This window comes from Sinohyriopsis cumingii, chromosome 10, assembly GCF_028554795.1.
Source record: "Sinohyriopsis cumingii isolate HCF-2022 chromosome 10, ASM2855479v2, whole genome shotgun sequence".
Classification (NCBI taxonomy): domain Eukaryota; kingdom Metazoa; phylum Mollusca; class Bivalvia; order Unionida; family Unionidae; genus Sinohyriopsis; species Sinohyriopsis cumingii.
The window spans coordinates 124,066,811-124,092,123 of NC_142970.1; the positions used below are offsets into that span (position 1 = coordinate 124,066,811).

Here is a 25,313-nt window from a genome sequence, read left to right on the forward strand (position 1 = left end):
ACTATTGTTGTGTGTTCCTTAGTACTTTCAAGACTGGACTATTGTTGTGTGTTCCTTAGCACTTTCAAGACTGACTATTGTTGTGTGTTCCTTAGCACTTTCAAGACTGGACTATTGTTGTGTGTTCCTTAGCACTTTTAAGACTGGACTATTGTTGTGTGTTCCTTAGCACTTTCAAGACTGGACTATTGTTGTGTGTTCCTTAGTACTTTCAAGACTGGACTATTGTTGTGTGTTCCTTAGTACTTTCAAGACTGGACTATTGTTGTGTGTTCCTTAGTATTTTCAAGACTGGATTATTGTTGTGTCTTCCTTAGTACTTTCAAGACTGGACTATTGTTGTTTGTTCCTTAGTACTTTCAAGACTCGACTATTGTTGTGTGTTCCTTAGTACTTTCAAGACTGGACTATTGTTGTGTGTTCCTTAGTACTTTCAAGACTGGACTATTGTTGTGTGTTCCTTAGTACTTTCAAGACTGGACTATTGTTGTGTGTTCCTTAGTACTTTCAAGACTGGACTATTGTTGTGTGTTCCTTTATACTTTCAAGACTGGACTATTGTAATTCAGTTCAATCTGGTGTATCATATTATCTACTACAAAAACTTGAAACATTTAGTCAGTCTAACCCTAACCCTAAAACATTGGTGTTTAGTCAGTCTAACCCTAACCCTAAAACATTGGTGTTTAGTCAGTCTAACCCTAACCCTAAAACGTTGGTGTTTAGTCAGTCTAACCCTAACCCTAAAACATTGGTGTTTAGTCAGTCTAACCCTAACCCTAAAACATTGGTGTTTAGTCAGTCTAACCCTAACCCTAACATTGAGCTCAGATCATCCTTAAAGTACAAAAGAATGGAGCACACCTCTCCCCTGCTCTGAAATGTTCACTGGCTACCCATTCAATCCAAAATGAAACACAAAATCTGTTCATTTTCTGGCTCCGGCCCATTATACCCATCTGACCTCCTCACCCATGTCTAAAAACGTATACTCCTCTTCTGAAACTCGTATTCTCATTGTTCCCACTGTTAAAACAAGTAATACAGTGTAATTTTGTGTAACAGGGCCTAGATACATGGAATGAATTGCCTATCGTCTTTGTTGTTGTTGTTGTTGTAGGTTTAAATGCCATTTTTCAGCACACGATAGGCAATACATGGCAGCCAGAATTAATGGTGGAGGAAGAACCCAGGAAATCCCCAAAAAGAACCACCAACCTTCGAGAAGCTAAAGGCAAGCTTCTTCAAATACCCACATTGGCCAAATCCAAGACTCTAACCCACACAAACAGGGGTGAGATGGCAGTGATCCGTAACGGAGAGTGCTTTAGACCACTCGGGGCCCCTGCCTACGACCTTAGACACAAGGATATGTCATCTCATTCAAGAACAGATTTAACAATTTAATAATGTTACTTCCTTAATTATTGTTGGCATGTTTATCTTATAGTTACTTCATGGTATTGGTTTCTGTAATATTGCCACTAAATGTTTTTATTTGGTATCTAATACTGTAATATTGCCACTAAATGTTATTATTTGGTATCTAATACTGTAATATTGCCACTAAATGTTATTATTTGGTATCTAATACTGTAACATTGCCACTGATTGTTATTATTTAGTATCTAATACTGTAATATTGCCACTAAATATTATTATTTGGTATCTAATACTGTAATATTGCCACTAAATGTTATAATTTGGTATCAAATACTGTGAAGCACTTAGAACTTCGGAAGATCAGATGCTATACCAAGTCTACATTATTATTATTATTATTACATAATCTACTATATACATGAAATCTGATGTCTCATTCACTGAGCTCTCAGACAAGTTGCCATAGTTACCAAGTGTAAAATATCCAATCAACGAAAGATTTGTTTCTAACTCACTGGTCAAGGACCAACAGGAATCAAGTACTGGTCCAACAACTAAGTCTGATATTTGAATATTTACTACACTGCCCCAGTCCACATGAGCCAAGTATGGTCCAACAACTAAGTCTTATATTTTAATATTTACTACACTGCCCCAGTCCACATGAGCCAAGTATGGTCCAACAACTAAGTCTGATATTTGAATATTTACTACACTGCCCCAGTCCACATGAGCCAAGTATGGTCCAACAACTAAGTCTGATATTTGAATATTTACTGCACTGCCCCAGTCCACATGAGCCAAGAATTGTCTAACAACTACACTCAAGAGTGAATTGTGAATATTTACTACACTGCCCCAGTCCACATGAGCCAAGTATTGTCTAACAACTACACTCAAGAGTGAATTGTGAATATTTACTACACTGCCCCAGTCCACATCAGCCAAGTATTCTCTAACAACTACACTCAAAAGTGATATGTGAATATTTACTACACTGCACAGGTCCACATGAGCCAAGTATTGTCTAACAACTACACTCAAGAGTGATACATGAATATATACTACACTGCCCAGGTCTGCTTATGTCAATAACTGATCTAACAACTTCACTAAAGTCTGACGTGAATATTTACTACATTCATTAACAAAATCCAAGAAATGTTTTTAAAAGATTAATGACAAACGAAACCTCAGACTGTCATGTTTACCCCGACCCAGATTAGCCCCAGTTTGAAACATGTATAATCAAAGTAATTCTGACAAGCCATTGTTTGATGTTAAACATTGCCGCAGGCTACCACTAATCCATTATGTAAGATCGCCGTGGTTAGAAGTGGAGAGCCGGATCTAGGAGTTGTGAAGCCACAGATAGCCAATTATCACCTAGGTGTGGAAATGTTTGTCCAAGATCAAAGAAGTTGCCTGAAGAAGTGGGAGTGTCTTAATTTCTTTTCCCTGCAGACAGACAGACAGGTTGAACTGGCCGTTAAGACGAATGGACAGGGTCACAGTGCCACCCAATCAGAATCGAGATCGAGGAGAGACCCTGATTTGAGTAGAATGATATCTCCGTGTCTTCCGGCAAGAATTAGTTCGCTAAGAGAAATTACCAAGAGGAGAGGTTAGTGTAACTCCGAATAGCCATTCGTTATTGGCGGGAAAATCTTAGAACATGACATTCTAAGTACAGAGAGCTTCAAATAAGGAAGCTTTGAGGGACAGACCAGTTACAGTTTGGTCCCGTAGTCTCAGATAGAGAGACGGAGGAAAGGAGAAGAAAGGAGAGAAGTCAGGAGAAGTTGAAGTCTGGGAGCGAAATTGGAGGAGGAGATAGTAGAGAGGGAAACGGAGACGAAGGAGGAGTTAGAGAAACGGAAAGAAGGAAGGAATTAGCGGGAAAGAAATAGATCAGTAGATGCAAGGACGGGGGAAAATCAAACTCACACTGTAAATCATGGGATGAATTAGGCTGTCACTTGGTCGAGGGAAAGATGGGTGATTGAAAGTTATCGTTTTCAAATTATCACATTTATTAAATTGTTATTGATTGAATTTCATCTTCATGTTCTTATAATTTAGCCGTCGGCATTGCTGACTGGGGGCTCAGAGCTGTAAATCTACCTCGTCACTAATTTAACTTTCTAACATCACGAGCCAGGGTGGAACTTTCATCATAATTTAATTAAATTATATTGGAAGAACCCCACCCCAATGTGTGTAAACGTCACACAGACATTACATGCTTATTGAATCTTGCATTATTTATTTACCATAAATAATAGTAAAATAATATTTTTGTTTACCAAGATTCATAATTTTCACAAATCAGTTTGACATCTAATTCTTTCTTTCAATGAAATCTTAACATTTGAACAAAATATTAGATGAGTAGCCTTACATTGTATTCTTCCTGACTTCAATATTTTTCATCAAGTAAGAAAATGCATAAATAACAATTTTCATCAAACAGGAAACTACAACCTTTATCATCATATAGGATAGCACACCCATTATCATCAGCACAGTCATCAATCAGTACACAGTTGGCAATCATTGCACAATCAATCAGTACACAGTACAGTCAGTAATCAGTACACAATAGTGAAGCAATCAGCAGACTGTACAGTCAGCAATCAGTACACAGTAGTCAGCAATCAGTACACAGTACAATCAACAATCAATACACAGTAGTTAGCAATCAGTACACAGTGCAATCAGCAATCAGAAAACAGTACAGTCAGCAATCAGTACACTGTACAGTCAACAATCAGTATACAGTACAGTCAGGTATCAGTACACAGTACAGTCAGGTATCAGTACACAGTACAGTCAGGTATCAGTACACAGTACAGTCAGCAATCAGTACACAATACAGTCAGCAATCAGTACACAGTACAGAGTCGGTGATCAGCACACAGTACAGAGTCAGCAATCATACTTGATAATTAGTACTGAAGCTGACATTTTTAATCAATGAAGCCAGACACTTTAATATATCTTTGAAAAATATCCTTTAATTGGATGTGATCCAACTAGGTGTCTTTGATAGACTGTGCTTTGATGTGTGTGATTTGACTGGGTGTCTTTGACAGACTGTGCTTTGATTGGGTGCCATTTGACTGGGTGTCTTTGATAGACTGTCCTTTGATTTGTTCTGATTTGACAAGATTTAAACTATTATTTCATTTTATCATAACATATTACCATCCTATTAAAAACTGTACATTTGGAGAAAACTACAAGACGTACATTAGAACTGTGTCATGCTAAATATCACTTGATGCAAAAACACAGTGAGCATTTTAAGATGGCCAAGAGTCACATACAGTACTGGCATAGAGGTGGGCAGTCCCCATGACAAAGTAGGACAGGTAAAGGACAAGGCATGGAGCAAAATGGGTGGGGCATGGTACAGGACAGGGCAGGAAATGGTACAGGACAGGGTGAGACAGGGTACACTTCTGAAGGTATGAAAGGTATACTGACCTTTGAACTTTTCAGCCAAGTTTCCAAAACCTGCCTCTTGAAGAAAATTTGCTTCTAGTTCACCTTCTGTAAAACAAAGAAATGATGATGGGTACAGATATCAAAAACATTGGAATTAGTATGAGATGGGGAAATCACAGCAAACTCATGGAATTTGTTTTTGAGATGGGGAAGCTAAGAGTTACAAGTAACAATTTATTTATTTGAAACAAAACTTTTATGTATATATATTATGTATATTTTATATTATACACTTCCCTAAGCAAGGGCCCATAAATTTCACTTCTGACTCACAGGTCAAGGACCAGAAGGACTCTACAATGCCCAGGTTCAGATAAGCCTGGGACTGGTCTAACAGCCAACAACTGCTATGGTCCAACAACCATCAACTGCTATGGTCCAACAGCCAACAATTGCTATGGTCCAACAGCCAACAATTGCTATGGTCCAACAGCCAACAACTGCTATGGTCCAACAGCCAACAATTGCTATGGTCCAACAACCAACAATTGCTATAAGCTCATATACAACTTCTAGTCTTATCATACTCAACTCATGGTCAAGACTTTCTCCAGTGATCCTGTGAAGTCCAGATATGTTAATTTTTGTCATAATTCCATCCTGTACAGACATGGGTTTCTTATGCCCTGCAATGCTACACAGTGTTGTCACCTTGTTGCTGACCAATCCACTGTGGTTGATTCTTGTCTCTGCCAGTAAATCCATGCTTAAACAAATTCTTAGCATCTAAACCATATGGTAATCTGATGCTATGATGCTCAGTTTTAGCTATGGTGTAGAACAGACGTTTGACAATGATCAAACTTAGACTGGTAGTCAGCATACTACCTACTAAATTTACAGATTTCCAATATTTTACAACACCTGCTTCTCACCATGACAACTTCTGCTTGCACTGGTGCACTTTTATGGCTCTTTTCAGATGTTTTAAGGATCAAAAAGCACATTTTCTTCTATTTATAGGAACAAGTAAGAAATGTAAAGGGTGTGAAGGGCTAGTGCTGCTTGCATATGACTGGTCCTCGGCTAAATAAAATCATTCCAGGACCTCAGACCAGCATAACTTTCGGCACTTGTGTATAATGCTTGCCCATTATAATCTCCACCCCAAAGTTAAACTCCCTGTTTAGACTCCTGAGGGTAGTGACTCGTCCAGTGACAATTGTCAATTGCCTGTATGATTCTATCTGTTCATGTACAGTATATGTCAGCTACATGTATTATTGTATCTCTTCATGTACAGTATATATGACAATTGCATGTATTATCATATCTCTTCATGTACAATATATGTCAACTGCATGTATTATCGTATCTCTTCATGTACAGTATATGTCAGCTACATGTATTATCATATTTCTTCAAGCACAATACAGATGTCAGCTACATGTATTATTGTATCTTTTCATGTACAGTATATATGACAGTAGCAAGTATTATATTTCTTCATTATGCAATATGTATGTCAGTTACATCTATTATATTGTATATCTTTATGTACAGTATATGTCAATTGCATATATTATTGTTTCTCTTCATGCACTGTATGTCAACTGCATGTATTATCGTACCTCTTCATGTACAGTATATGTCAGCTACATGTATTATCATATCTTTTCATATACAGTATATGTCAATTGCATGTATTATCATGTATCTTCATGTACAGTATATATCAGCTACATGTATTATCATATCTCTGTGTACAGCATATGTCACTTGCATCTATTATCATATCTCTTCATGTACATCATATATCTCAATTGCATGTATTATCATATCTCTTCATGTACATCATATATCTCAATTGCATGTATTATCATGCCTCTTCATGTACAGCATATATATCACTTGCATGTATTATTGTATCTCTTCATGTACAGTATATATGTCAATTGCATGTATTATCATGCCTCTTCATGTTCAGCATATGTGTCACTTGCATGTATTATTGTATCTCTTCATGTACAGTATATATGTCAGCAACATTTATTATCATATCTCTCCATGTACAGTATATGTCAGCTACATGTATTATCATATCTGTTCATGTACAGCATGTCAGTTGCATGTATTATCGTATATCTTCATGTACAGTATATATAAGCTACATGTATTATCATATCTCTTCATGTACAGTATATGTTACTTGCATGTATTATCATATTTCTTCATGTACAGTATATATGACAATTGCATGTATTATCATATCGCTTCATGTACAGTATATGTTACTTGCATGTATTATCATATTTCTTCATGTACAGTATATATGACAATTGCATGTATTATCATATCGCTTCATGTACAGTACATGTGAACTGCATGTATTATCGTATACGTTCATGTACAGTATATGTCAATTGCATGTATTATCGTATATCTTCATGTACAGTATATATAAGCTACATGTATTATCATATCTCTTCATGTACAGTATATGTTACTTGCATGTATTATCATATTTCTTCATGTACAGTATATATGACAATTGCATAAGAATGGACTTTATGACATAGCCTAAGTCCCTGGAGGCAGGAATTGGCTAAAAGGGCTGTGATCCAAAGGCCAAGACCAAGTGGAAGGGATGGAGCCAGGTATCAATGTCAGCTGCATGTTTTCTTTTCATGCCCATTAAGACTTGGAGCTTATTTTTATTTTCACTTCAGATTGGAGAAAGTTTTCCTGTTACTAATTCCACCTGAATCCAAACACAGCAGAGAGACTTTTTAATTATTGTTATTGTTATTGCTAAGATGAACAAGATAAATTCTTTTGGACTGGCTATTATGCCTGTACTTAAGCAAATGGTTGAAATTTAGACTTTCTTGTTTGACTTATTGACTGATTGTTGACTGGTTGTACCCTTTTTCCCCAAATGACAATGTTACCCCACGTTTTGTGATGTTGCATCCATCTGTGCATAGTCTATGTGAAGTCTGGTCAGGGCTGTTTTAAGTCTAATGAGAGAAAGTCTAAAACCTGGACTCAGAACTCAGTTTTTTCACTAATGAAAATCTGGTCTCAACACTTTATTTTTCCCAAACTTATTTATTAAATTTGTAAAGAATATGTACATTACTTGTTATCTGTGTAAAGCACATCCTTGTTCTTTTCTCTAATACTATCCACCTGGGTCTACAATGAACTGTGATGTAGCAGACTCTGGAATTTCCGAAGGTACTTCCTCATGATGTAAAATTACATCTTTTGGCATTAATGAGTTAATGGATTTGAAAACTATTCAATATAATGTAAGAATGAAAAACTTTGTAATTTTTGTTGTTTTAATAGTTTAGTGTTTTGTACAGTTTCAATAACTAAGTTTTTTTTACAGTTTTAATGGCTTAGGGTTTTGTACACTTTTAATGCAGAAGAAAATAAATAAGAAATATTCATATTTTAGGGTTAGGGTTAGATCATACGTGAGTAAATGGGTGAGATTTTTTACTTTTTGTTTATTGTTGCTTCTTGGACACATGAGTTTTGCCTGCTTGTCCATTTTACTGCAAATCCCAATGTTACCCTTCAATTTGTAAATGTTTGTTAGTCAGTGTAATATCTGGCCAGGGCTGCTTTCAGTCTAATGAGAGAAAGTCCAGATAAAAAAAACTCTGGTCCTGGATTTTTTTACAAAAGAAAATATGTTGTCAAAATGGATGCATATTTTTGTGATGGTTAGACTAGGAGGTAAGAAAGGGCAATGTTTTTAATAATTCGGAAGAAAGTTTGCATTCTGTGTTTACAGTGTCTGGTAGAAAGACTTCCCCATTGAATTTCCTGTAAAGTTTGCATCCTGTGTTTATAGTGTCTGGTAGATAGAGTTCCTTATTGAGTTTCCTGTAAAGTTTGTATTCTGTGTTTACAGTGTCTGGTAGACAGAGTTCCCCCTTTGAGTTTCCTGTAAAGTTAGCATTCTGTGTTTATTGTGTCTGGTAGATAGAGTTCCCCCCTTGAGTTTAGCAGCAGAGAGGGCGAACAGACCATAGAATTCTGACAAAACAAATAAAACAAACAAAAAATAAACACGTAGAAAGGTCCAGATTTTCACAAATAAACGTTTCCTTGAGATGATTTTATTTTTTGCTGAAACCAACCCCATCAATAAAACCTAGTTCGAAAAGGTAGCTGAAAAAAATAAAATATTCTATGTGTTTATTTATTTTTTTGTTTAATTACTGGACGACCAACATTGGTAGGCACCCTCTCTGCTACTATTAATTAAAAAATTGTTATATTAAAAATAATGGTACATCCAGAATCTCATACTGCAAGAACAGCACGAGAACGATTAGAAGCAATTAAAAAATTTCTTCCCGTGCGAGATTCATTTAGAAAAAATCTACAAGCACAACAAGAAGCACAAGTTGAGTACGAAGAAGACACTAAAAAACTGTTTAAGCCTGTCACTGCAGCTACTGAACAAGTTACAACAGTCATCAAAGAGGATCTTCTTCAGGTATCAAAACAAACAGCAGAACAAACCGAAAAAATAGCAAGAAGAACTAAACAGACAAAGAAGATTTTACGAGATCTTCCACCTGGCATAGCCAGGGAAATAGCTGCGGCTCAACCTCCACCTGTTGGTGGAGAAATACTTGAAGAAATTGGAAAACTTTGTGCTGAAGTCACCGGCGTGCAAAAAGAACATACACCTGAACCAAAACCAATAAAAGAAAACGTAGAATTGATTGCAAGATTTAAGGAAGGTTTTATCGAAGATATTAGAAATACTAAAAAAGAAAAACTACCTGTAAAAATATTAATTAGTATATTTAATAAATCTAGTATTTTAAAACCTCGTCATGAAAAAGTAAGTGATGATAATCTTATTAAATGGATATATCGTGTATATAGAAATAAAAAACAAGCTAGAGATGATGATTTGGAATATAGAAATCTTGATGAAGAAGTAAAAAGACTTTATAGAGAGCAAATAAAACAACTAGAACAAGAAAAATTCTCCCAGTATCAACTTCCTCCACCTCTGCAACATATAGAACAACAGCAATCTTCTTCACCGCAAAAACCATCTGGAGAGAAAAGGAAGCAGATGGCAAAAGAAATGGAGCGAAAAGCAGAAGAAAAATGGAAACAAGAAGAAGAAATATTCAAAAATATAGAAACTAAACAACGGGAGAAATTACGTCCCCTGGGTAAAGAAAGAGATCCTGGTGATGATAATCCGAGCGCTGTAGGAAGTGGTTTTCTGACTACGTCGGGAGAAAACAATTTTATTTGTCCTGATAATATCATTAATGATGTGTCACGGTTAGAGGTTCTCATAGGAGGAAAACGTGCCGGAAATAATTCACCAGAAATAATTAATGAAGCATCTGATATTTGTCGGCGATTATTTCAAGGTGGTATCATGGATATCGGCGTTTACCGAGAACTTATTGATGAACTTGCTGATGACTAGTTGTTAGATAAATGGTAAATTAAAAAAGATGATCATACATAATAATCATCGTAAACCTGTACAGGTCAGAGCGGTGAACTCATGATTACCAATCTACAGAACTACTTACAGAGATGGACTTGGTGATGTTGTGCGGGGATTATTCACAAGGAGAGCTCCAAAAGCAATACCTGTTGCAAAACAATTATCGATGAAAGCTATTGATATTGTTCGTGATAAAGCTCCTGGAGCAATTGTCAATGTTGCTGGTAAGGCATTCTCGGCGATCAAAGAAAGACTAGCACGATTATTGCGACGAAAACAACAATCACCGGTGAAACTGGCAAGTACTGAGGTGATGCCCGCAGATGTAAGTAAAATAATAAATCAGGCTGCAAATCAAAAACTAGCGGCGATATCTGAAGAAGCAGAAAAAAATATAACAGCAAATTTAATAGCAGGAGGCGGTCCTCGTCGACGATGATCATCATTTGAAAAATGGTAACTATAATAAAAATGTTCAGGTGCGAATCAGACCCAGCATTTGATATGGAGGCACCTGTCCTTAAGTACGAATCCATACGTGATTATCAGTTTTATTCTTATGACGCAAGACAACCAAATCAGCGGGGGAGAATCGAATTACAGGTTCATGATACAAGTAGATATTTCTTGCCGGCTGAGGCGTTTATTGAAGTAGAAGGTAGACTTGTAACGAATGTTGTAGCTAATACGCCATATGGTGCCAATTTGCGTGTTGGTTTTGTCAACAACGGGATTATGGCATTGTTTGATAGCGCCACATACATGATTGACGGAAAAAATATTGAATCAATTCAGAAGGATGTTGATGTTGCCACAACAATAACTGGTCTAGCGAGATATTCTGACGACTTTACAAGATCGGCTGGTCCAACAATGATGTTTGCTAAGGATATTACCAACAACGCTGATCATGTTCAGTATACTAAATTACTGGCACCACAAAATACTGCAGTTAATCCACAACCAGTTGATTTTGAGCATGCAGACAGACCAGGCGCTGATTTTGATATTATAAAAAATGTTAATGCGACTTACAACCTAGGATTTGCAACGCGCCGAGCAGCGCTGTCGGGAGATAGTAGAAATTTTTTGTGTGCAATTCCATTATCTCACATCTTTGGTTTTTGCAGAAATGTTAGAAAGGTCATCTTTGGAGCTAAACACACAATTGTGCTCGTAAGAAAAGGTGATGATAATGATGCAATCTGGCGAGGTGCTGGTGTTGCTGATGGTAAAGTGAATATATCAAAACTTTTACTGTGGATGCCAGTAATGACTCCATCTATTACTGAGGAACAAAAATTACTTTCTTTATGGATCAAGGCGGTAAATCATTGCTATCATGGTTAACAGTAACCACAGATGCTATTCAAAGTAATGTTAATGGTTTATTTACATGGCATATAGCATCACAAAAGGGTGTTTCTTCACCACGACATATTTTTATTGCGCTGCAAAATAATGACCGGACAAATAATCAAGAACATTCACATATGATATTTGACAATCTTGGAGTTAATGAAGTTTTCTTACGGATAAATGGACATCAAGAACCAGCCGAGGATATATTGTTAAATTTTGATCAAAATCATGTAGCGTGCGCATATCATCGTTTAATGTCATTCATGGGACGTGATCAAAATATAGATACTGGTTTGCAAATATCACAATTAGATTTTACAGGTCTATATCCGATTTATTATTTTTCACTATAACATCTTGATTTATCCAAACAATCTGTCGTTGATATACACTTTCGAGCTCGTGTTACTAACCCACCAGCACCTGGTGCCTTCTACAGAGCAATCGTGGTCGTACTTAACGATAAAGCCATGTTACTTGAAGGTGGTAGTGGTCGAATGAGGGTCGTTGATGCACCGGTGGAAAATCTTTAATCGCGTTATTTAGAAAAATATATTTTATATAAAAATGTTGTATGGTCATGTTAATGTTACTCTGACTCCTGGTCAGGTAAAAAAGCTTCAATCAAAAACCGCCAACAAATGCGGAACTAAAATGTCACTAAAACGAGATCAAATTGGTGGTGGTCCAAACAAATTATCGTTGACAAATAATCAGATTAAACATTTCAATAAAGCCCTGGAATCAAAAACTGGAGTTCAATTTCATCTTTCCCCGAGCGCCATCAAAGACATGGTTAAAACGGGTGGTATATTTACACTTCTTGCGGCTATACCAGCGTTAATAGCTGCTGCTGCTCCAGCCGTAGCAAAAGCAGCCGCGTTAGGTGCTGTTGGAACAGCTGCTGGAATGGCTCTAAAGAAAGCAACTGGAAGTGGATACAAAAAAAAAGGACAAGGTCTAAGATTACCCGGATCTCGTTGTGGGAGAGGTCTGAGGCTTCCACGTTAGATACTCCAGCATCAAATTTTGATTTACTTGATGCTGCTAAAAAATTAAAAATAAAAGCCTTTAGAGGTGTTTTCATGCGAGATCAATTACCAAAACAACCAAACTCGAAACAGGTATTATTAATCTCGATGAACGTTCTGGACCCGGTACTCATTGGGTATCATACGTGGTTGATCCACGTGGAATCGTTTATTTTGATTCGTACGGGTTAGCTCCACCTGCTGAATTTATCAAGTATGTCGCACCACTTCACGCAAGAACCTCTGGTTCCAGAGTTTGGTATTCAACGTTACCCACACAAACAATGACAGATCCGCCAATATGCGGCCGTGAGGTAATTAATGTACTCAACGCTATATCAAAATCATCCAAACCACCACATAAAGTCGTGCATGATTATACAAGTAACCGATTCGTTTCGCGTAAAGCGTTTTAAAACAACAGGTCTTATTATAATGGTTGATATTTACGGAAGATCTTCTTCACGTGTTAAGAGAACATCTGGCGACGTTGATCTGTCGAAGTACGCGACTAAAGATGACCTCGCTGATATTATGAACCTGGCTGGAGTTGACCCAGATGAGGTTGTTATTTTTCAAGATCGATATGGTAAACTAAAAACGAGCAATATTAAATGGAATGATATAGTTCGACGAGTACTCGGTGCAGTTGCAGATAACATTCCTGTGTTTACTGACGGTGGTAGAATCAAAGATTCAAGTATATCGTTTAAAATAGAGATGAAATTACAAGAAGTGTTGCTAATCATGTGAGAAACACTGGCGACACAATGACGGGTGAACTCAGCATGAATGGAAATAAAATAGTGGTTTTAGGAGATCCAACATCCGGTGAAGATGCTGCAACGAAAAAGTATGTTGACGTTAGCTATGGTACCGTAGATAATAAATTATCCACGTTACGGGCTGAGTATGACATTCACGTGGGCGCTTTTGGAAGATTTCGAAGAACTTTTCAAAAAACCGACGAATCTATAGATAAATTCTTCAGCACTCCGCACGCCATTGACATGAAACTCGTTGATATCAAAACTAACCTAGACACGATCAAACAAAACACAACAAAACATCGTAGCGGGTATTCCTGAGATCGTTAACAAAACCGGTCTGATTAAAATTCCAACCGGAATAACTCCCGGACATATCACAAACATCGTGTACACGGTATCATCGGGATTTGCAACATGGTCGCAGCAAAATAATACAATCAAATATACCGCAACAGTCACTGGTGTGTACAGGCTGTTCGTGTTCAGTGCTGCACGATTTGAGATCTTCACAACATTTCCATGGCGTCATTCCACCGACAGGTTTTCTGGGGTTGTATCTATTATATTAAATAGCGGAACCGAAGAAATATTTATTCTGGAAGCAGCTGATAAGAAATTAACCGCAACATCTTACTGTTGGTGTTTGGAATTTGTAGCTGAAACACCTCAATTGGTTACTGCATAAAAATATATGGACGGTGCACAATACAGGTACAATCAAGCGCGTGAATGGCAGGCGGCGTTGAAAGATCAAGTCGAACAATATACAGTAAAAGTAAAAAAATATCGACGACGATTAGTTATCATTGATGTAATTGTTTATTCAGTATCCGCTGTTGTTGCTGGAGCAAAAAAAATATGTACTTGCACGAACGAAAAATTATCCGATTGTATGATAAAATTACACACAGCGACGGTAGCATACTCGAAATTATCCTCGTTGTTATCAGTGAGTCTCAGTGATGGAATTATATCCGATTTCGAGTTTTCAATGATGACTAAAATATATGACGAAGGTATCGGTATTAAAGATACAAATATTAATAATGACAGAATTACTCCAGCAGATCGTGACTAACACAACTCCGCCAAAGATAACGATGATCTCGGTAAGTTCATCTAATCCTGAATTTAGTATTAATTTTCCTACTGCAACTCCAGTAAAAGAAATAGCATTAGCTCAATTACGGGTATATCACAGCTGGCCAAATATCAGATCAAAATCATTTCATGGTACACCAGCTAATAATTCGCTCGTATTTGCCAACGAGAACAAACCAGATGGTACTCCTGACTGGATAGATGTTGGAATACCCACTGGTAGTTATGAGATTGAAGATATCAATGAGGAATTTCAACGTAGAATAAAATCAATAACCGGAAAAGAAGCAAAAATATCAATTAACGTTCATGAACCGACGCTATCTTCGACGGTTGAGATACATTCTCCCGATTACGTCGTTGATATTTATCAACCCACGATACGATCCGTACTAGGTTGGCCGGATGTTCCCCCCCCGTGTATGAAGTACCACCAGAACCCAAAAAAATCTGATTTTACATCATTGAAAAGTTTTCATCATAATATTAAAATGAATTATACAAGTTTCTGGTGGAACATAGAAAAACGTGTATGGGATAAAAGGGATCAATTTCGTGTCGATAAAACCGGTGAGTACTACTGGATCTTACACAATGTTGATGGCGGTAATTCATTTTACGATTTGAATATCAATAATGTCATTCATATCGTAAATTCAGATCATGAGGAACAACTGCTTGATTTACATATCCTCTTTCATGAATATTTGTCCAATGTGACATCTACGCGTGAAGAAATTATTAAACGAGTAGAAATTTTAAATAATATAGCTGATACTATTGAATATTTTCATAATAGAATCATAAACCTGGTTTTTGAATCATCGGGCGATCATAGAAGATTTTTCGCAACCAAATACAAAATACCCGAAGCTGACATTGTAACGTTTAAGTTCCCTGATTATAATCCGGATAAATTAAGAAAATCTGTCAATGATGTCATTGATGAGTTTTATCCTAAAATACTCGACGCATGGAAAAAACTAGCACCACTAGCATCTGTTCTCAGACATGATAACGATCCACATGGCGGCGGCAGACACGTATCTCCAGGAATCGTTAATATAACCAGCACTATCGTGGTCAATCTGGTTTGTGACGTAGTCGATGGCAGCTATCAAATAGATCTCGGAAGATCAAATCAGGCTCAACAAGGATATATTTTATATACATTTACACCACAAGTTTCCCCCGGAAGTTTAATCGTGCAAGAACCAACTAATCCTGTTTATCTGCGATGTCACAATAATATGTTAACACGAATAAATTTTAAACTCACAGACCACCTTAATCGCTTAATTGACATACGTGGAGAAGAGCTCGTGATAAATCTGTATGTGAAATCGTAGATCTTTGATCTCTAATTAATCAAGTAAATATTATATAATGTACCAGCACGTGAGGGTTTTTATACACGACAAAGAAGTACTTGAAAACGTCATCAGAACAGCGTTTTCACAAAACATGGAGCAATTTAACGTTAATTTAGTTATTGATGAATATGGAAGTGAGGATTTCTTATTAACACAAGAACAGTTAGATGAGCTCTGTCAAAAACATATTATCGAGATCATTTGTAGCAGAGATCAGATTCTAAATTATGCACATTCCTGCATTAAAGTCAATCAACTTAAAAAAATAATATTCCAGAATGAATAAAATAAGGAGCGGATTAAGAAATATTTTATTTCATTTTATTTTATCAGAAATATTTTATTTTATTTTATTTTTATTTTATCAGATATATTTTATCAGAAATATTTTATTTTATTTTATTTTTATTTTATCAGAAATATTTTATTTTATCAGAAATATTTTATTTTTTTCTGAATTTCAGTGAAAAATCAACAAATTTTGTGTTTTTGATGGGTATTTTACCCATTTTGGGTGATTTTGTCCATTAGATCGTAGGGTTAAGTTGCTTGATTCTCTAATTGATTTCAATTGAATAAAATATCAAAAACAGTAAAAACCAATAAATCAGAAAAAATTACATAATTTTTGAGATAATTTTACTGATATTTGAGCTACTTTTACTGATTTTTTCTAATTTTTGTTGGTTTTGGTATTTTATTCAATTGAAATCAATTAGAGAATCAAGCAACCAACCCCTACGATCTGATGGATAATTCAGAAAATAAAATAAATAATAAATCTGAGTACCAACTAACCCATCAAATTTGCAATTTTGATCATTTTACATAAATCTGAGTACCAACTAACCCATCAATTTCAGAAATAAATAATAATTCAGAATAAATAATAATAATTCAGAATAAATATAATCTCAGAATAAATATAATAAATCTGAGTACCAACTAACCCATCAATCTCAGAATAAACATAATAATTCAGAATAAATATAATCTCAGAATAAATATAATAAATCTGAGTACCAACTAACCCATCAATCTCAGAATAAACATAATAATTCAGAATAAATATAATATTTCAGAATAAGTATAATCTCCGAATAAATAAATAATAATTCAGACGGAGTTGCTTTGGTCGTTACCCACTGACATAATTTTTCTTAAGTATCTTATACGGGTACTGATTGTTTTATTCGTTTCGTACTCGTGTGATAACAGCGATCTGACCTTTTCTACTGCGACAGAAAGAGGAACAAATTTATTTACTTGATCATCGCTCACCATAGCCAGTGACTGAAACATAGCTGACTGAATCCGCTTTATGAACTTATACTGAGATGATAGAACGTGCTTATTTTCGTTCTTAAGCTCTTCTAATGTTTCAAAATCAGATATTATTTTTTCAGGATTTAGTTCATCAGATATATTAATTCCGGTTTCTTCTAGTTTTTTGATAGCAGAAATAATATCTTCGATATTTTCGTGGTTCATTATATAATATATAAATCTTTAAAATAAAAAAAAATTATCCCTCGAACCCCTATCGAGTCTTTAGCGAGTTCGTCGGGATGCTTCAAGGACAGTACAGCCAAGAACTCGCAGATTGCCATCGCATTCTACCAAGTTCACCAGGCACACAGAACATTTAATGAATGAAGAACCCCTATCGAGTCTTTTAGCGAGTTCAGATTATGCAATGAATGACGGCACAAACATATATTATGAAATGGAACCTCTATTCGAGTCTTTTAGCAGGTTCATTATGCAATGAAAGACGACACGAACATATATTATGAAATGGAACCTCTATTCGAGTCTTTTAGCAGGTTCATTATGCAATGAATGACGACACGAACATATATTATGAAATGGAACCCCTATCGAGTCTTTAGCGAGTTCAGATTATGCAATGAATGACGGCACAAACATATATTATGAAATGGAACCTCTATTCGAGTCTTTTAGCAGGTTCATTAAGTATGTAATGAGATGTAATGAGATGAAATATATGTAATGAGATGTAATGAATGAATGAATGAAATGTGATGTAATGTAATGAGGCCATTTTCTCCGTGAGAACACCCCCCACAATAATCAACCCATGGGAAATACAAAAACATGTATCTACCACGTTTGACATGATAGGATGGTGTTCTCGCGGAGAGGGGCTGGCGGTGCCCCAATTAATTATAAAAATCGCTAATATGCGTAACCACCCGACCAATTGTCAGTCATGGGATTCGATCCTGGACCGCGAGCGTCACAGTCCAATACAATACTGATTGAGCTATCAAATCGTGTTAGAAACATATGTTTCGAAAGTTAATATATAACTAAGGGACTAATTTCAAATATATTTACACTAAAATAGCGGTTTCTGAATAATAATAATAATTTCTACATTTAAATAACTACCCTGCATTAAAATAACGGTTTCTGAATTATAACAGCGGTTTCTGAATATATCTGTATTATGCAGACTGCAAATACCTGCGAAATCAATAACGGATTGTGAAATGCACCTGTACACTAACAACGGTTTCTAAGCTAACTGCATCTAGCTACCTGCGGATCAATAACAGCGGTTGTAAAATTGCCCTGATTTCTCGTAATGTTGTATGATGGGAAATATTTAAAAACCATAAATATGCTTCTACGAGTAATTAATTACGACGTAATTAGTTAAACTGACCAATTACGATGATAAAAAATCAAAAATCTATGAAGAAAACTATATATTACAAAGTAATCTCCCCCTTATATAATCAAAAATTCAGTAGTGTATGGAGGACATACTGTGACATAAATTAAAAAAATTAATTCAATGTGGTGATGATAGTTAATAATGTGGTGATGATAGTTAATAATGTGGTGATGATAATTATTGATACTGAAAGATGATTTTCTGCTTATATTTCTTTGATAATGCGGTTTTATATATATTTTCTGCTACTTTTTGTACTGAACGTGAGTGAATATCAAAATATTTCGCAGCTGCATTCATAGACTGAAATATAATTACTTTGCCAGTTTCTATGTTTGTAGACTTTACCGCCCTTCTAGAAACTCTTACATCTTCCAGTATTACCACGTGTATTATTCTCGCTGTGTGTGATAGCTTGTAAATTGGATAAATTATTGTTTTGAGTGTTCCCGTCAATGTGATCGATCACAAGACCGTCTTTGATCATCCCGAAGAAACATTCGTACGTAAATCTATGACACAGATAATGTTTCTTTTTTCCATTGTATGTGAACATTAGATAACCAGCATTAGTAATATAACCAACTGGTCTCTTCAACCTGCAATTTCTAATCATACCATTACGATCTGATTCATAGTTTGTTATTGTGGGATGTGGGACAAATATATTTTGCTCCATTATAATAATATTATTTGTTTAAATCATTGTTTGTCTGAAATCTTGATATATAATCCTCCACGGATTTTACAGCGTTTTCACCATTATTATTATTTTTTGTCATAATATCTTTTAAGCTCTCTGAACCGTTTTCCCCCGCACTTTCCACATAATTTTGTTTTGCCTCGCACTCCAACACCACACCGCAGACACGGTATTGGTCCTAGACTTCCTCGTCGTATACTTTGTAAGTGCATCCAACAAAATTCGCCTCTACAGGATTTATTACATCGATTTACTGAACCGATCATCAACCATCTGCATTGAGACATCGTATATATAATATTTTTTATTTAAATATTTGTTTTAATTATATGAACGAGTTTGAGAAATTATCCCAAGCTAGGCCTGTTAAGTATAAATTCAACCTCGACAGATTATCTTCTGACTTGCCAGTACGAGATCTGGTTGATCCGAAAAATAAAAGTCTGATCTCGAAAATTCACGACGCCAAGAAGGAATTTTACACGGATGGTGCATCTCATACATGGTCAACGTTCAAGATTATTCGCAATACTGTCAAGGATGCCACAATGAATGACAAGCGAGCGGCAACTATCATTAACTACATCGCTGAATACGAGCAATCAAAAATATTTCCTCAAAGTAAAATTTATTGTATTAACAGAAACAGGTAGTTGGATTATCCGTGACAAATATGATCCTGTCCTTGGTAATAATAAAACTGTCATATTAAGTAAAAATTCCAGACCGGGTCTATTGACGGGTGTTGATAAACCGTATTATGAGCGAGCATATCCTGTAACAGCGGTTATTTATGGAATCTATGAGATAAATAAAAAACCCAACGTTGATAAACTAGCGCCGATGAAATTTTCAAGGTTAAATTGTGTAGCCGAACGAGTAATAGAACACTTTACAAATGCGATGCGTGGAAATGGATTAACTGATTTAAGACGTAAAAAAATAAACTCGTGGGCTGATTCAGTTAAGGATACAGGTGCCGCAATAAAAGATGTTGCTGAGTTAGGAAAAATATTAAAATTTCCAATAGCAGTATCAACAATAACGGGGGAGGTACTGTACGAATCCAAATATAAATCAAAAGGAGCTCCAATAAATATTATTGATCATAACGCGCACACATGGACCAGCGCAGTAACAATATTTCCACGTGATCGAACTGTTAGATTTTACCCCCCAGAGAGTATGTTTGATTTTATCAACGAAATAAGTAAAAACGATCCTGTATCAGTATGGTTATGCACAGACCGAAGTTTGGTTGCCCATGCCAGATTATATCAATCTCAATGAAGTTATTAGCGAGTTTAAGGAAAAATGTCCTGATGTTTCCGAAGATGATATCATCAAAGAAGCTCCTAAAATTCTCGAGATTAAACTCAAAACCGCAAAAGATCTCGGTAGAAAAATTATAGGTAAATTTACTCAAGGTGGTGCATATGATCATAAAAGACATCACACACGATTAATTTTAGATGATGCCGAGTACGATTTTATAATCGCCGATACAACAGCGAGAAATATATTTGTAAATCGAGAAAATGTTTATTTATCCGACGGAACAAAATTGGGCACGATCGTTAGTTACATAAATGACGTCTCCCCACAGTATACTCATCTAAGATCTTCCATGTTGGCTTATGTTTCTATAAATTTATTATCGATGATTAATAGATTTCCCAAGACCGCAGTCAGAGTCGCAACAGATTCGTTTTATATTTCGAGTAAATATTTAGAATCCGTTATGAAATTTACAAGTAATGATGAACGATGGGGTTCGTGGAGGATAAAAAAAGAAATATTACACAATTATACAGAATCAGCAGATGTTCCAATGAGAGATTTTTATCGTGAGGGTAATAAAATATCAGAAATGTCGAAAGCGCCGCCGGTGAGTGATCCAATAACCAGATATAAGACAGTATATCTCAATGGACCTGGTGGATGCGGCAAAACGACTCGAGCGATTAATGTTTTTAGAAATTCGGATATGATCGTGCTGACACCCACACATAGACTTGCACGCGAGATGAAACAACCACAAGTACAATCTTGCATGTATCATAGTTTCTTTCGGTGGCGCGGGGATACATGGACTCCTGAACGGATGGGAGAAAAATATATACCTAAAATAATTATTTGGGATGAGATATGCATGGTCTCATTAGATACATTAAAAACGTTTCTTGATTGGTTGTTGACGAAAAATACCGCTATAATAATGTGTGGCGATCATGGTCAACCACCGCCTTTTGTTGGACCATCTCCACATGATTGATTAAAAAATTTCGTTGATTATTACGAAGAAATAGATGATGATCATAGAGCTCTCGATGCAAATTTAAAGGAGTTTAAAAAATTAATCAGATTACAATCAAACAAAATTCAGTGTGAAATATTACGCGGAGTAATCTCAGAGACCTCAATGAGTGATTTTTTAAATTTATGAAGACCCAATGATTTGATCATAGCAAGCAGAAAAATAATCAGAGACGATTTACAACAGCAGTTATTTCAACTACATAAAGAAAAATACTCAGAATTACCCATACCGTTGTGTTATAGACCATCAGATACACGAAAACAAAATATTAATGTTGATATTCCAGGGCAGACTGAAAAACAGAATCTCGTATTAAATGATATTGTCGCCGTTGATATCAGTGTGGTCGAAGATGCATTGCGCGCTGACAAATCTCCATGGGTGCTGAGATACGCTATGACGATCCACTCGTCTCAGGGATTAACTATTTCTGATACACGAGTCTGGATTGTAGACGATCGCATCGAGTGGTCAAATTTAGTTTATTTAGCGGTATCGAGGGTCAGAAAAATATCTCAATTACGTAGAATTATAATTCCTGAAATCGCTGATAAATTTAACATCATCGATGATGATATAATAAAAAAAAATTAATCGGATATAAACAATCTGATAAAAAAAATAAACGCGACTTTGATCTTGATGTTGAATTTATTATTGAGTTAAAACAGCAGCAGAATAATCATTGCACAAGTTGCAATTGTATAATGTTATGGCGGTATTCGAGTAATGATTCAAGACAATTTACCGTAGATAGAAAAGATAATAGTCGCGGTCATACACGAGAAAATATCATGCTGACCTGTCTCGAGTGTAATTGACGTCGGGGTGCAGGCACCCTTGGTGCTAGTTAAGTGATCGCGGTGGTAGCTGTGTATCCGTGGGGATTATTTGTAATTGTTCACGTACAAATCCACGCTGAGCAGCAGCCGAATCTAATCTGTAGATTGCAGGTCTACCTGGCGATCTTGTCGCGGTGGATATTTTGTGTGTGGTAACACTCCAAATAGGATCAGTCGCTCTCGCTTTACCACCTTCAAGTTCACCGGGTTCATATAAATATCTGACTGTGACATCACCCAATATTTTCTGTTTTTCAACATCTTTTCGTTGCGTTGGTATATTTTTTTTTGTAATTGCATTAATGGGTTTCATGTTGGTTGTTCGTGTGATCTCGCTATTTAATGCAGCTATCACGTTTGGTAATCTGGCCACCCATTCACGAGATCTTTTATCTTGAATAAATTCCTTCACGTATTGATATCCAAATAACCGCTCGGCAAGTGTTCGATTAAATCGCTCAACAATTGCCTGATCATGGTGAATTGCAGTATGACCTCGTCGTATTTTGGTATTATGTTGTTTCATCAACAATGATACTGGACCAAGAAATTCCTTACCAGGATCAACCTGTAGTAGCTGTGGCCATCGTAGACCACCTCGTGGTCCACCACCTCGTTGATAAATTCGTTCAAATGCATCGGCTACTTCAGATGATGTTTTCGTCGATAACGGTTCTGCTTCTTTATATCTACTTGCAACATCAACTACGGTTAACGCGTATTTGTATGTTTTTCCACGCACAGTATCATGCGGTAAAAACAGAATATCAGCTTGATGAACTTCATTGGGAACACTGACATCGAAATACGCGTACTGAATTTGTTTCGGTGGTGGCAGATAAATTTGCCATATTGCTTGTTTAGATAACCACGTTTTAGCAGTAGAATGTTTAACCGCTGCTGCATCAGTGAGTTTACCAATTGCTGCTTTACCTCTCCAGTATCCTCTCGGTGAATAATAAATCAATTCCGTTTATATATTACCAGCCCCAAGCGCTAATTTACTTTTCATCGCGGATCTTACTAACCAATTAGCTAATTTTTCTTTGATATTTTTATTTTTTATAGAATCTAGCGCGTGAATTAATTTCACATCTGCAATATGTCTATCTTGTAGATTTTTACTTTTATACGCAACATCATGAGCGTGACAAGCTCGATCAATAGCGTTTATTGGTTCCTCGCCTGGTTTTGGTTGATCTTGATTATCGAGCCTGATATCAAGTCTGGTACCAGGACCGCAATAATTATATCCTGGTAGATGTTTTTCTCCACTGTATTTAGCCCATGGAGTACCTGGAAACTTTGACATCAAATTAGCAACATCACCACCGCGCTTATTAGGTAAAAACGAAAATTTCTTCCTACCACACACAGAACATTTTCCACAATACGCTATTTTTTTATTTTTTGTTGTAACCGTAGCTAAATCAACAGTTGGAGTTTTAAATCTACAGCGTAAACAATATAAACTCATGATATAATATATATGGATATAATTGATTTCTCAGCGACAAGAAAACGAGAGCCAGTTAAACATCATCCTGCACTACCGAACTCCATCAGAATGATTATCATAGGACCATCTGGATCGGGTAAGACGCAGTTATTACTTAATTTGATAATGAGATGGTTGAAATGGGATAAATTATATTTAGTAGCACCATCCGCTGATGATCAACGATCTTATGATGTACTTAAAGATTTTTGTGAAAACGCGCGATTACTGGACGAGGGTAATGATGTTACAGAGTTTATAACCGATATTGATGAAGCACTGTCCGTAGATGTTTTAGACGGATTTATCAATAATTTAGTTGTATACGACGATGTGACGCTAGATAAACAATCAAATCCAGCCAGAATATTTTCCCAAGGTAGACATAAAAATACAGATGTGATCTATGTTACTCAACGATATACACAAATTCCGAAGGTGATTAGAGACAACTGCAACATTTTAGTTGTGTTTAATCGTGTAGACACACACACGCTACGAAATATTCATCAAACTTGGTGTGGTGGTGACATGGATATAATTAAATTCAGAAATTTCTTCTCACGAGCACAAGCTACTCCGCATGGATTTATAACAATAAATTTACATGATCCAAGAACAAGATATCGTGTGAGTCTTCATAAAATCTTTTAATTAATAGCAGCAGAGAGGGCGCCTACCAATGCTGGTCGTCCAGTAATTAAACAAAAAAATAAATAAACACGTAGAATATTTTATTTTTTTCAGCTACCTTTTCGAACTAGGTTTTATTGATGGGGTTGGTTTCAACAAAAAATAAAATCATCTCAAGGAAACGTTTATTTGTGAAAATCTGGACCTTTCTACGTGTTTATTTTTTGTTTGTTTTATTTGTTTTGTCGGAATTCTATGGTCTGTTCGCCCTCTCTGCTGCTAGTTTCCTGCAAAGTTTGCATTCTGTGTTTACAGTGTCTGCTAGAGTTCCCCCCTTGAGCTTCCTGTAAAGTTTGCATTCTGTGTTTATTGTGCCTGGTAGATAGAGTTTCCCATTGAGTTTCCTGTAAAGTTTGCATTCTGTGTTTATTGTGCCTGATAGATAGAGTTTCCCATTGAGTTTCCTGTAAGTCAGCATTCTGTGTTTATTGTGTCTGGTAGACAGAGTTCCCCATTAGTCAGCATTCTGTGTTTATTGTGTCTGGTAGACAGAGTTCCCCATAAGTCAGCATTCTGTGTTTATAGTGTCTGGTAGATAGAGTTCCCCATTGACTTTCCTGTAGAAAATGTTTAAGGT

General features: G+C 36.1%; 1 protein-coding gene across 3 annotated transcripts in view; it reads right to left on the reverse strand.

The window, feature by feature from the left end:
* Positions 1-25,313, reverse strand: part of LOC149791143 (rho GTPase-activating protein 18-like) — a 225,489-nt gene that overhangs the window by 185,587 nt on the left and 14,589 nt on the right. For all 3 annotated transcript variants that reach the window (XR_016423943.1, XR_016423942.1, XM_089973062.1), the window contains exon 3: positions 4,873-4,938. Coding sequence is in view for 1 of the 3 variants with exons in the window: in XM_089973062.1 (XP_089829188.1) it covers positions 4,873-4,938 (66 nt within the window). In the remaining 2 variants the exon portion in view is untranslated. The remainder of the gene's footprint in view (positions 1-4,872; positions 4,939-25,313) is intronic.